Source organism: Macrobrachium rosenbergii, chromosome 41, assembly GCF_040412425.1.
Source record: "Macrobrachium rosenbergii isolate ZJJX-2024 chromosome 41, ASM4041242v1, whole genome shotgun sequence".
Classification (NCBI taxonomy): domain Eukaryota; kingdom Metazoa; phylum Arthropoda; class Malacostraca; order Decapoda; family Palaemonidae; genus Macrobrachium; species Macrobrachium rosenbergii.
In genome coordinates, this window is record NC_089781.1 from 41,400,011 (window position 1) to 41,412,323 (window position 12,313).

At 48.5% G+C, this 12,313-nt stretch overlaps 1 protein-coding gene across 3 annotated transcripts in view; it reads left to right on the forward strand.

Moving 5' to 3' along the window:
* The first annotated feature begins 8,086 nt into the window (after positions 1–8,086).
* Positions 8,087–12,313, forward strand: part of LOC136826828 (cystinosin homolog) — a 49,561-nt gene continuing 45,334 nt past the window's right edge. For all 3 annotated transcript variants that reach the window (XR_010849716.1, XR_010849717.1, XM_067084285.1), the window contains exon 1: positions 8,087–9,273. Coding sequence is in view for 1 of the 3 variants with exons in the window: in XM_067084285.1 (XP_066940386.1) it covers positions 8,326–9,273 (948 nt within the window). In the remaining 2 variants the exon portion in view is untranslated. The remainder of the gene's footprint in view (positions 9,274–12,313) is intronic.

Sequence of the window (12,313 nt, forward strand, 5' to 3'; positions counted from 1 at the left end):
CGGATGACAGCTGTGGCGGCATGAAGGTGGTTGCTTTGTCGATGTATGAGCGCCTGCAAGGGGCGAACTTGCCGCCACGTCGCGGAGCCTCTGCAGAGATGGGGAGTGGCGATCATCCGTCACGAGCTCTCCCGGCACCACGAGGGGTTCCCCATAGGTTTGTTCAGCTGCGGATGGGGTGCCGTCGGCTCTGGGGCGGTCCTCAACCGAGGAGGACCCACGGCAGCTGATGTTTCCAGTCCTCGGCGGTGCAGCGGGCCATGAGGGATGACTTTGGACCTGTGGAACCGTTCAACCAGGCCGTTGGCCGCTGGGTTGTACGCTGTGGTGGTGTGGTGCGTGGTTCCCAGCAGTTGAGCCTGGGCAGACCACAACTCGGAGAGAGGAAGCGGGGCCTCTGTCGGTTGTGATGTGGTCGGGGCGCCGGCGGCTAACCCAACTGGAGAGCAGGGCCTCAGCGCACGCGCTGGCGGTGGCTTCTTGCATGGGTGTGGCTTCGGGCCACCTCGTCGAACGGTCTACCACCGTGAGGTATCTGATCCGCCGGATGGGGAAGGGGCCCGACGACGTCGATGTGGATGTGGCGGCGGCGCCCTGGCTGTGGGAACTCGCCTACCCCGACTGCGTGTGACGACCCACTTTACTGGTCTGGCACTGCAGGCACTGTTTTGCCCAGGCTGTGGCGTCCTTTTGCACCCCGTGCCAGACGAACTTTTTGAAAGCAGTTTGGCCGTGGTCCTGCCGGAGGGGTGTGAGAGGCCGTGAATGATGTCGAATACCTGGCAGCGGCGTGAGGCTGGAACCAAAGGGCGGGGCTGGCCTGTGCTGATGTCACAGAGCAGGCTGGGACCTCCGGGCGAGGGTCACGTCCCCGCCACTTGAGGGATGTGATGGCGGTGCGGTATGCTGGGGTTTCTGGGTCAGCGGCCTGTTCTCTGGCAAGGTCCTGGTAATCTACACCAAGCTGCACTGTGTTCAACTCGACTCTGGAGAGGGCGTCTGCTACGGGATTTTCTTGCCGGGGAGGTACCTGACGGAACAGGTAAATTCGGCTATGGCTGAGAGGTGGCGCTGCTGTCTGGAAGACCATGCGTCCCCCTGCTTCGTGAAGGCGTGAACCAGTGGCTGGTGGTCTGTGAAGATTGTGAAGGGCGTCCCCTCCAGGAGGAACTTGAAGTGCCGAACTGCGCGGTACATCGCGCAGAGTTCCCTGTCGAAGGTGCTGTAGCGGGACTCTGCGGGACTGAACTTCTTGCTGAAGAAGGCGATGGGCTGGGGGGCGCCGTTGATGATTTGCTCCAGAACAGCACCGCAGGCAACGTTACTGGCGTCTGTCGTCAGCTGGAGGGGAGCCTTGGGATCCTGGTGTGCCAAGGCGGTTGCCTTGGTGAGGGCGCCTTCGTCAGGAAAAGGCCTGCTGCTGGCTGGGTCCCCAAGACAGGGACTTCGGTTGACCTTTAGGACTTCCGTCAGGGGCCGTGGTGTGCGCGATCCCGGGATGAACCGCCTGTAAGTTTACCATCCCAAGGAACTCCTGGACGGCCTTGATGGAGGTGGGTGTCGGGAACTTGGCTCACGGCTGCCACTTTCGATGTAAGAGGGCGGACGCCTGTCGGAGACACCTCGTGACCCAGGGATTCTGCTTTCTGGACGCCGAAGGTACACTTGTCAGAAACGGACGACGAGGCCGTTTTCTTGGAGGCGCTGGAGGACTGCTTTGATGTGCCTCTGGTGTTCGCTGTGAGACCTGGAAAATATGAGAATGTCGTCGACGTAGCAGACGCAGAATTTTAGGTCCCCAGGATGCTGTCCATGAGCCGCTGGAAGGTGGCCCCGGCGTTCCTCAGCCCGAAGGTGGAGAAGGCGAACACATAGGACCCGAAGGGCGTGATGATGGCTGTCTTTGGTATGTCCTCTGGCGCAACAGGTACCTGGAAATAAGATTTAAGAAGGTCCAATTTAGTGAATATTTTGGCCCCGTGAAAGGAGGCTGTGAGGTCTTGCATATTGGGTAGAGGGTAGTGGTCGGGCTCCGTTGCAATGTTGAGCCGCCTGTAGTCGCCACAGGGTCTCCAGGAGCCGTCCGGTTTCTGCACCATGTGGAGGGGGGAGGCCCATGGACTGGAGGCTTTCCTGCAGATGCCCATCTGTTCCATCTCCGCGAATGCTTTTTTTCGCCTCCTGAAGGCGCTGAGGGGAAGCCTGCGGAACTTCGCATGTGTCGGGGCCCTTTAGTCACTATATGGTGGTATATGCCGTGCTTGGCTGGGGCCCCGGGACTTGGCGAAGCTCGGGCTTAAATACCTCAGGGAACTCCGACAGAAGGTGTGCATACTGGTGGGGGGGCGACGGCGCTGATGGTGGGTCTGGGTCCCGCCGTTAACGGGAGAGACCGGCAGGAGTCGGTATCGAGGAGGCGCTTGCGCCCCACGTCGACTAGCAGGCCGGTGCGCCAGAAAATCGGCCCCCAGGAGTGGGGTTCCTACGTCCGCGACGATGAAGTCCCAGGAGTAACTCTGGCCAAGGATGGAGATCGACAGGAGCCTGGTGCCGTAGGAGAGGATGGGGTTCCGTTGGCGGCCGTCAGAAAGCGGCCGGGTCTGGTGTCTGGTTGCGGTCCTCTGGATGCTGGGAAGACCGACTTAAAGGCTCCTGTGTCGACCAGCATCATCCTGCCGGAGACGGTGTCGCGGACGTAAAAACCTACTGTTTTTGAGGCCCTGGGTTCTTCGGCTGCCATGGCGGCCTGTCCTGCTGGCCCGCCACCCCCGTTTTTTGAACGGTTGAACGAGCAGGGCGGCAGGCAGTTTCGGGGCGTCCTTTCCGAACCACTTGTGGTAGCGACAGAAGCCCGGGACCTCCGTCTGCTGTGGTTCGGTGGACGTCTGTTGGCGATGGCGTTGACGGGCTGCTCGTCGTCCTCTTCAGGCTGGACGGAGCTGACCGGCTGTGTGGCCGTTTTAGCCGCTGTGAAGCCTTGACGGAGTCTGTGAGGTGTTGTGCCGCCTCTATGAGGTCCTCGACAGGCATGGTGTAGGGGTGAGCGATCTGGTTGCGTACTTCCGGGAGGAGTTGGCGAAGGTAGATTTCCCGTGATGAAGCTTATCTCCTGCCGCTTGTTTGCGCCACCCAAGACTGGTATTGACAGGAGATCTACGACCATGCCCCAAGCGTCTCTTGGATTGAGGTCGTGGCGTGGATTATTGGCAAGGTCGATAACCGCACGGCGGCCCGCTTCGGCGATGGGCAGGGAGCAAGCTTCGAGGAGGAACTTTTTGTGGTGCTGTATGTGAGGGTGTGTGTTTCGGTACTCGCGAGATGAGTTTTCTGTACATCCTCCGGAAGGGCGTTGAGCACTGTGTCGGCCTGTAGGATTTCGTCCGTGAGGTCCGCGATTCTGAAGTGGCTCTCCACCCTGCGCAGCCACATCGATGGGTTCCCCTGCGTAAACGGCGGCAGCTTTACGGTGAGGGCGGCCCGCGATTGTGTTGCCCGGCCGTCGTGTGTTCGGGCGCTGGTGTGGAGTTGCGGGAGGGCCTCGATGCGGGGCGGGCGGCGGCTGTGATGGGAGGTAGGTAAACCTCGAGTCCGCGGGGTCGCGTTTAACTGCATGAAGGAGGGGATATCCGGCGTCCATGCTCGCTCCTTTGACCCCTTACTGGAGTGGGGTACTCGTGTCAGTGCGCACTTTCGTGCGCCGTGTGGCTCCGCTAGTGACGCTGGTGGGCATACGCCGACGAGAGTCAGCATGCTCAAACGCTGGTTACAGCGCCGTGTTTAGGCCGCTAAGAGCGTTTTGGAGAAATCCTGGAGCCAAGACTGAGTCGCCGTGTGAGTCCGCTAATGGCTCCGGGATACTCCGGGGGTCACCACTGTAAGGTGTCAAAGAAACGAGCAGGTAAAAGTTACTGCTACTTTATTACAGATCCAGGCAGCTTATATTGCGGCCGACTGACGCCGGGCCGTGAGAGACAATGGAATTGACTGTGACCTGAGGTCGAAACAATAAACAATAATATGCAGTGAACGAGTACGAATTACAATACAAAACGTACAGAGCTACAATATAGATACAGTCTTGATGCCTGTGAATGAAGAAACATGTGATACACAATGTGTGACATTCGTATAAATACCATAAAGTAAAAATGATTAAAATGCGTGACCTGGCACGTTTTAGGCGTGACTAATTGAGCTTGAAGAAAACGGGAAGTCACCAAAGAAAACAAGCTCAGCGGAGACTTAATTAATGGCGCCGCCGAAACACTATCCTGGCGCCGATTTGGTGACTTTACAAATTCAGTGCTTAGTGTACAGTCACCTTTTGGGATTCAGCAATTGACCATCGGTGACCTGAATATTGTTTGGAGAGCACCGGAATACAGTGACACGAACAGTGGAGGTTGGCGTCAGCATAGATTGTTCTAGAAGCCGGGGGTCCGGCTCTAGTCGGATTTCTGGGCGTGTTAAAAGGAAATGTACGTTAGTGCGTGCATTGTGAAAATTGCTTGGGATATCTGTTCTTGTGAAAGGGGGCATTCGGTTGTGAAAAGTGATAAGTGACAGGCGCGCTTAGGACACACTTGGAATTGGAATTCCCTTTTGCTGGAGAGTGAGTAGAAACATAGGAAATTACTAACTTTTATAAGCCTTCCTTTACAGACCTGATTATGTTAGTGATTGCTCTTTTATCATGATTTAACATTTATCTCATGTGTTTCTGTGTGTTTGTAAACTGGGTGAATGTTGATTTTTAATGGAGATGGTTCTTTTCTTTGGCAGAATGTTTCAATGGAACCATGGCTAAGTTGAGGTGGTCACGCATCTGTACATGCGTGTAACACAGCCATAGTGGGAGCCATAGTGGGAAGTGGTCATTTAAAAAAGAAGTGACAGAAAGACATCGGAGGTGATACTAACAGACTTTTTAACTAATGCTGTTAGACTTGGAGGCTTTTTGGGAAGCAAGAGTTAATTCCCATAAATTATGTTCCCTTGCAGTGGTTTAGTTTGTTCTTTTTAGGATAAAGCTTAATTGGGATTAATTATTTATTATGCATAACTTCATTTACTTGTCTCATTGTTAGTCTTGCATAATAAACTCTATTTTTGTAGGATGGGTTTTTTTTGTTTTACATCCATATTTTAATAGTTGGTCTGAGAGAGAGAGAGAGAGAGAGAGAGAGAGAGAGAGAGAGAGAGAGAGAGAGAGAGAGAGAGAGAATGTTCTCTGGAAGGTCGACGCTAGTAGGTGGACCAACACCTGCAACTTCAGCATGTAGGTAAAAACAAAGTTGTATGTTTTTCCATACAACTTATGCACACACACATATGTACACAGATATATAATTTACATCAGTGTCCATATATATTGTATGAACTGAGAGAGAGAGAGAGAGAGAGAGAGAGAGAGAGAGAGAGAGAGAGAGAGAGAGAGAGAGAGAGAGAGATTATAATTATGAAGATTGTTACATTGTTTCCAACAGCCATAGCTTACAAAAAAGTAGCAGGTGAAGTTGCTTCGGCAAATACAAGCATTAAATATATGCATAAAGAAAAAAATTATATAATCTTGGTTTCAGTGTTTTTATCAATATTTTACTTGTGTGCAGTGGGTACACATTATCGAAATTTAATTATAGCTTTGAGATTTACACATAATTCTACCTACAAAATAAATTCTGACCTGCTGGAAGATCAATGAAATTATCTGTGTCATCTGAAATACTTCAGTGAATACGAAGCTTTGCAAGACCATTCAACCTTTCAGAGCCCACTGTTGCTCCCCTGTATGACTTAAGGAAATTTTGTGAAGAAAACGTTCGTTCTGCTGTTGCTGATGACACAGGTAATGTAACCTATATTTTTTTAAAGAAAACACTGTTCTATTATTCATATCCATGATGGGGGGGTGCGGCACGTGACTAGTGTCCCTCCCCCTCTTTAATCCGCCAGTGATGAGGGGTTGCCTCGTCATTTTCCTTTTGTTTATCTTTACCCGCGACTTCAGTTTTTAAACCATCATTACTGTCCTTCCTTCAGAGTCTGTTAAACCTAGAGATGTAATTGTCCTTGCTGATTGTGCTGGCTTCTCCCAGCTGCCAGTCTAATGCAGGCAATAATTTCGTCTTTTGTTGGGCATACACTTTTCACTTTTGTTTTACACGAATACATTCTTCCTGTTATTGTTTTCGTTAAGTCTGCAAATATTTCTTTGTGCTTGTTTTATATAGGCTACCATTGCTTCTTTCTAGTGATACTGAACTTAATCCTGGTCCTCAGAATCGATCACAGGATCGTTGTATTTTATATACCTATATTCATGGATTGCATAAGAATAAAAAAGACTTGAATGTTGCTGCCATCAATTTCGATACCTCTTTTGTTCAGTGCTGTTGATTCCAAAGTTTGAGAATCCCATTTTACTCTATTCTGGGGGCATGCAAAATGACTCGGTATATTAGAGAGGGTTTCTCTGTGTCTTATAGGCCACTATGATTGGGGATGTCATGAAACATAGGTGGTTAAAGTCTGTGGTAGTGTAAAAAAATCTATTTATTGACTAGCTATATAGATCCAGATTTTGGTGAATCTGTTTATGGCTGTATGCTTACCAAAATGTCCGCAGTTCAAGATGTTTACTCCAAGGCTTGTTTCATTTTTGTTGGAGGTCACAATGCTCATCACACTGAATTATTGGGCTCAGTTACTGCCAGAGATAATTATGCCGTTGCTGCTGTGGATTTTTGTATTTCTGGTAGTGAGCAGTTAATAAATGAGCCCACGCACCAATCTATAGCAACCGTCTTGACCTTGTAGTTATACTCACAGATTTTATGGGATTGTATCTTATGGAGTAGGTTCATTGGTGGGATCATGTGATCAAGATTTGATCAAGGTTAATGTGGAGATGGACCAGGTTGTTCCTGATGTTAGCTTGTCAAGAAAAGTATATTTGAAATACCAGACTAATTGGGATGAATTCACCACGATCTTACTGTGCTCATTTGGAGCGATATATATATAGAAGCCCAAATGTTATTGAGTGTTTAGATGAGCATCTTAGCACTATTATCAAGAGGAGAATTCCTTCTTAAACCCTTGTTTCATCTTAAAGATAGGCCATGGCTTAAATGCTTGTAAGGTTGCCTACCATGAAAAACAAGAAGCTTATCATTTACGAGAAATCAATCAGACATTTTGTGGTAAAATTTCGTTGAGACTGGAAGTCAAACTCAGGTCTACATATTGTGTTTGGCTCTAATTATGACTATTGCATCTTTTGTTCTTTTAGTCCTGCGTATCTCAACGTCCTAACTGCTCTCCTTTTATTTTCAAAGACCTTTATCACCTCAATCATTTTTTCATCCACCTGTATAATCGATGATTTTGTGTAATAGTTTCTGAAGTCTTTTATGTGTACGTTGCATTTAGTACATAATATTGTTACTATGTTTTCGTTCCAGCACCTGCCATCACATTTAAAAAAAAATAATTTATTTCTTGTTTGCACAGTTTGTGGGTGTTATTGTCTTTGTTGATTGTTTTTGCCAATTCGCGGTAAACAGTTTTCCCTTGTTGATGGATAACCAAGTAAAGTTCATTGTCTTAAACCTCTTCTTCTGAATATATGCGCTGTATTCGTTATAGGATGGATTTCTTGGAACGTTTTGAATCCATATTGCTATGCCATGTTTGTTATCTCGGTATATGTGTGTGTGTGTGCGTGTGACTGTCTTAATAGGTTAGCTCCTTTCATTTAAGAATCGCTGTTCTTTATTAATCTATAGAGTTCATTCTCTTTCTTACATTACATCTAACATCTTATTTTAGTGTTCATTTTTCCTTCAATGTTTCTCTCCGTTTTCGTTGTTACAAAAAAGGTAACCATCCAAAGTTTATATCCAGCTTATAGTATAGAGATTTATTGAATAATTTTCTTAATTCAAGCTCAAATATTTTAAATAAGTAGAGAATTAAATAATTATGAATATATTTTTGACATTTTTAATAAAAATAATTTGTTTTTGTCCTGAATTTAGGTATAAATTTGTTAAAAGTGTAATAAACAATAAGGAGTTAAAACCCCGCTTCTTTCTGTGCTCTCAAATGTTCGTGTTGCTGAACAGTGCGATTAAATTACCAAGACTGGAAGTCAGCTGACTATGATGATGCTCTTTGTGGTCAGTGGAAGGTTGGTGATAGTAACATCGGCCAATTACAGATCAGTATGATCGCTGGTCTTCCTGTTCGACAAGACACAGTAGATACCGAACAGCAGTCGACCTCGGAGATAGACGTCGTTGCTCGCAACCCTGAGGCACCATGGCAACCACGTCGACCTCCTCAATTTCCTCAACTGCAATGAATTCGCACGTGTTACTCCTAATCATAGGCGCAGGTGTCATCAGTGGAGTAACAGCAGTGTCTCCCATAAAGACAGTTGCAGTTCTCCAAGACCAAGTTAGAGGAAATGAAAGTATTTGTGAATTTAAAAACCACGACCTACGCATTACACTTGGACTTTCGCATAATGTGACCCTTTACATTGAAGGCAATATTGAGGAAAATGTGACCCTGGTTTTCACTGCAGCTGCAGACACGACAGAAATTTTAAGAGAACTGCCTAATGTCACATTTGTGGCAGAGGAAATGATAAATCAAACTCTACTCACAGTGACTCCCATTGCTGTTGGAAAAACTGTGCTGATCACTAAGGCAATACCCCCTAATATGACTGATGTGTCGAAGGCCTTTGTGCGCGTGGTGGTTCCTCATTCTGATGTTTTAGATTACGTCAGTGATGCTGTTGGCTGGATATACTTTGTGGCATGGTCAGTGTCATTCTATCCCCAAACCTTTTCAAACTGGCGCAGAAAAAGTGTTATTGGATTGCATTTTGACTTTCTGTCATTAAACACAGTTGGATTCCTTGTGTACAGCATTTTCAATATATGTTTATTTGGGATTTCCTACATAGAATCTGAGTACTTCAAGCGACACCCTTATGGAGTCAACCCAGTCCAGTTGAATGATGTCATATTTTCTGTTCATGCATTTGTTGCCTGCTGCATCCAAGTCTTTCAGTGCTTCATTTATGACCGAGGAGACCAGCAGATATCAAATACTGCAAAGTCTATTTTCAGCACCATTGGTCTTGTGACGATTGTTATGGTTATACTGGCAGCAGCTTCAGTTGTACCATGGTTGGATTTCTTGTATTACTTGTCCTATGTGAAACTCTTCATTACCCTCATCAAGTACATTCCACAGGTCAGTTGTTAGTGATTTTCTTGTAAATGTAGCCTAGGACAGAATTTTGCACTAAGAATGAAATACCCCTAGCATCAGTAAATTTCGTAGGCCAAGAACTTCAGTGCATGATAAAAGGGTATTATTTTATAAGCTGCCAGTGCATGATATGAAATTGTAACATACATTTTTGAAAAGAGCTCTTCATCAAGTCACGACTTGTAAGGTAAGACAATACCAAACCTCCCCCCTTTCCATAGCTAATACAGCAAAATACCTCCAGGTTACGTGGTATTTTATATTGGCAACTTATTAAATTTTACCAATAAAAGTGTATGAGAGTAAGTCTACTGTATCTTTTATTTTCATATAGCCCACTGATCGTTTACTTAGCCTAATTTAGTCTTGGTATTTCTAAGTATTAACTCTGTGCGTGTTTTTACCTTGGAAATCAGTTTTTCCTGTACTTTTAGGGCTGCTGATGAAGGAGACACAGTTGCTTGCTGTCGGCCAACTGTTAATCACCTCTTATCTCTACCCAACAGTAAAGGGGGCTTTTGGAATTCGGGATTTGTTCCAACACAATATACAAACCCTCGGTCCTTTACATTAGGAGATACTTTCAGGCGTAGGCTGGAAACGGCCGTTAAACTCTTGAACAAGGTGGTTAGGCAGTAACTACCTCCAGGTAGGCGGGCATACCCGCCTGCCCGGATGTAAACATTCCAGTTTGCTTTCGGCCGTCAGCCGTTGCTGAGGTATTTTTCGTTCTCTCTGCTGACTGTCGTTGAGCTCTTACGGTGGGATCTTTCTGTATTTTTGTTTATATATTGTGTGTGTTTGATATTTGGTAATACAAACCCACGATTTGTGATAATCTTGTGTAAGCCGTCGTTCCCTGCCTGTGTCATGGGTTTGACGGCCAAAGGCATAGCTGGAGTAGCGTAGCCAAGTGGTAATGCTTCTCTCCAGCGGCCCTTTATGTAATACTGGAGGCGCCCCTGTACTTTCGGGATTAGTTTGGGACGCTTTTTCTTCACTTCCCCTACATCCATCGGGACGTAAGATTAGTCCCTTCTTGGGCTTCCGCCTCCGTCTGTAAGGGGCATCACTAATTTCTTCCTTCTTATGCTGAGTGTTTCTCGCCGCCTGCGCTTAGAGATTTGCGGGCTGAGTGGGAGGTTACGGGCGTCGTCGATAAGTTCCGCTTCCACGGCGCCCTTGGTGGCCTCCCCTCTGTCCTTTTTCTCTTCCCGTGGGTTCTTCCTTCTCTCTCCTTCGCCCTCTTCGCTCTTCGTCTGCTCGTCGGGTGAAGACACGGGGGAGGGGGGAGGGAGCGAGCAATCTCGTCTAGAGTACCTCCTAACGCTGCATAGGGCTGTTCCCCTTGTAGCGGGAGGAGCCTCCCTCTACTAATCATATTTGTTTTTTTCTTTCAGGTTGACAGTGAGCATTGCAGAGACAGCAGTAGTTGGCTGGATATCATATATCAAGAATATCTTGCATGAAGCAGTCCCGACTTTCATTCAGTGTTGCTTCGCTATTGACCACAATACCTGATTAGATGACATATTACCACGTCGGGATCGCTCTGACTCTGTTCCCGCCGATGTAGTTCGATCGCTGTCATTGCTGGTTTTCATGTATGCTGTTGCAATGCTTCCTGCGTATCTGTGGTCTATCTGCTCCTGCTGTTCCATGTGTTTTGCTCGTGTCAACTCTCGACAGTCTCGGGGCTGCTCTCCTGGTCTCCTGCCGCCGCAGCCGCCCTGATCGCTCCTGTCGATGCTGGTGACTTTCAATGACACTCTGTCTGTTGCATTAGCTCCTGCCTTCCAAACAGCTAACGTGGCTCCTGCATCGAATGTCCTGATCGTGCCTGCTTCTTCTCCTAGTGGTCGTGCCCGGGGCCACTTCCGTTGTGTTCCTGCCTGCTGCCATCCTGTAGAAGACGTGGGCGTGAAGGGAAGGAAGTCGCCTTGTGGAAGTGACATTCCTGGCCGTTGCATAGCTCCTGCTCTCCGAACCTTTGCCGTGGCTCCTGCATCGGCTGTCCTGATCATTCCTGCTGCTTCTGGTGGTCGTGCCCGGTCCGCTTCCGTGCGTTCCTGCCAGCTGCCCCAGAGGTTACGATGTCCGCCATCCTGTAGAAGATGTCGGCGTGAAGATTTAGGAAGTGGTCCTGTTGAGGTGATGTTCCTGGCCGTTGCAGTAGCTCCTGCCCTCCGAACTGCTGCCGTAGCTCCTGCATCGGCTGTCCTGATCATGCTTCTCCTGGTGGTGGTGTCCTGGCTGCGTCCGTTGTGTTCCTGCCGGACTACCCTGGAGGTTACAATGTTTCGTGTCGACCATCCTGTAGAAGATGTGGGAGTGGAGATGAAGGAAGCTGTCCTGTGGAAGTAGCCGCCGTCTTCTTCATCTTATCTTCGTTTTCGTCTTCTGCTGCGTCTTCCCTTCCTCTCCCGAGGTCCTGGAGGTCCCGAGAATCGGACAGACCTCCATCGGCCGAAGGAAGGATGCTGCTTCTTCCCCTTGATGCCCTTGGACATCTAGGGACTGCCTCCTTCCGAGGAGGCAGTGGGTCTCTCGTTGGCTCTTCCCGACCTTCGGGTTAGGGAACCGATTCGCATAGCCCTGGGTTTTGTGTTTGGAAAGCTTGCGGCGCGCAGACCTCAGTTTGCGTTCCCGTTCCTGAGTCTTAGAGGTTCCGCCTCTAAGATGGGGCTGCTTCGGCGCTCGTTCGCGAGCCGCTTCGAGTGCTCGAGATTCTATGGAATATCGAGTATCCCGATCTGGTCTGGAGAGATTTTCCTGGGCCCAGTTCGGGAGCAGTGCGAGAGAAAGGGCCGAGGCACCCAGGTGTCTCGGTTCCTCTTCCTGCCAGCACCGCAAGCGCTTCCCGAGTGTTTGCCAGTGCTCGGTCGGGTTCCCAGCCTGGTGTCTCGATCCTCTCGGTTCGAACACCAGAAGAAGCAAGGAAGAGATTCACTTTGGGAGTCCTGCGGGACTTCTAAGGGACTGACTCTCTTCCGAAGACAAGTTGGCGATTCATTTTCCTGTG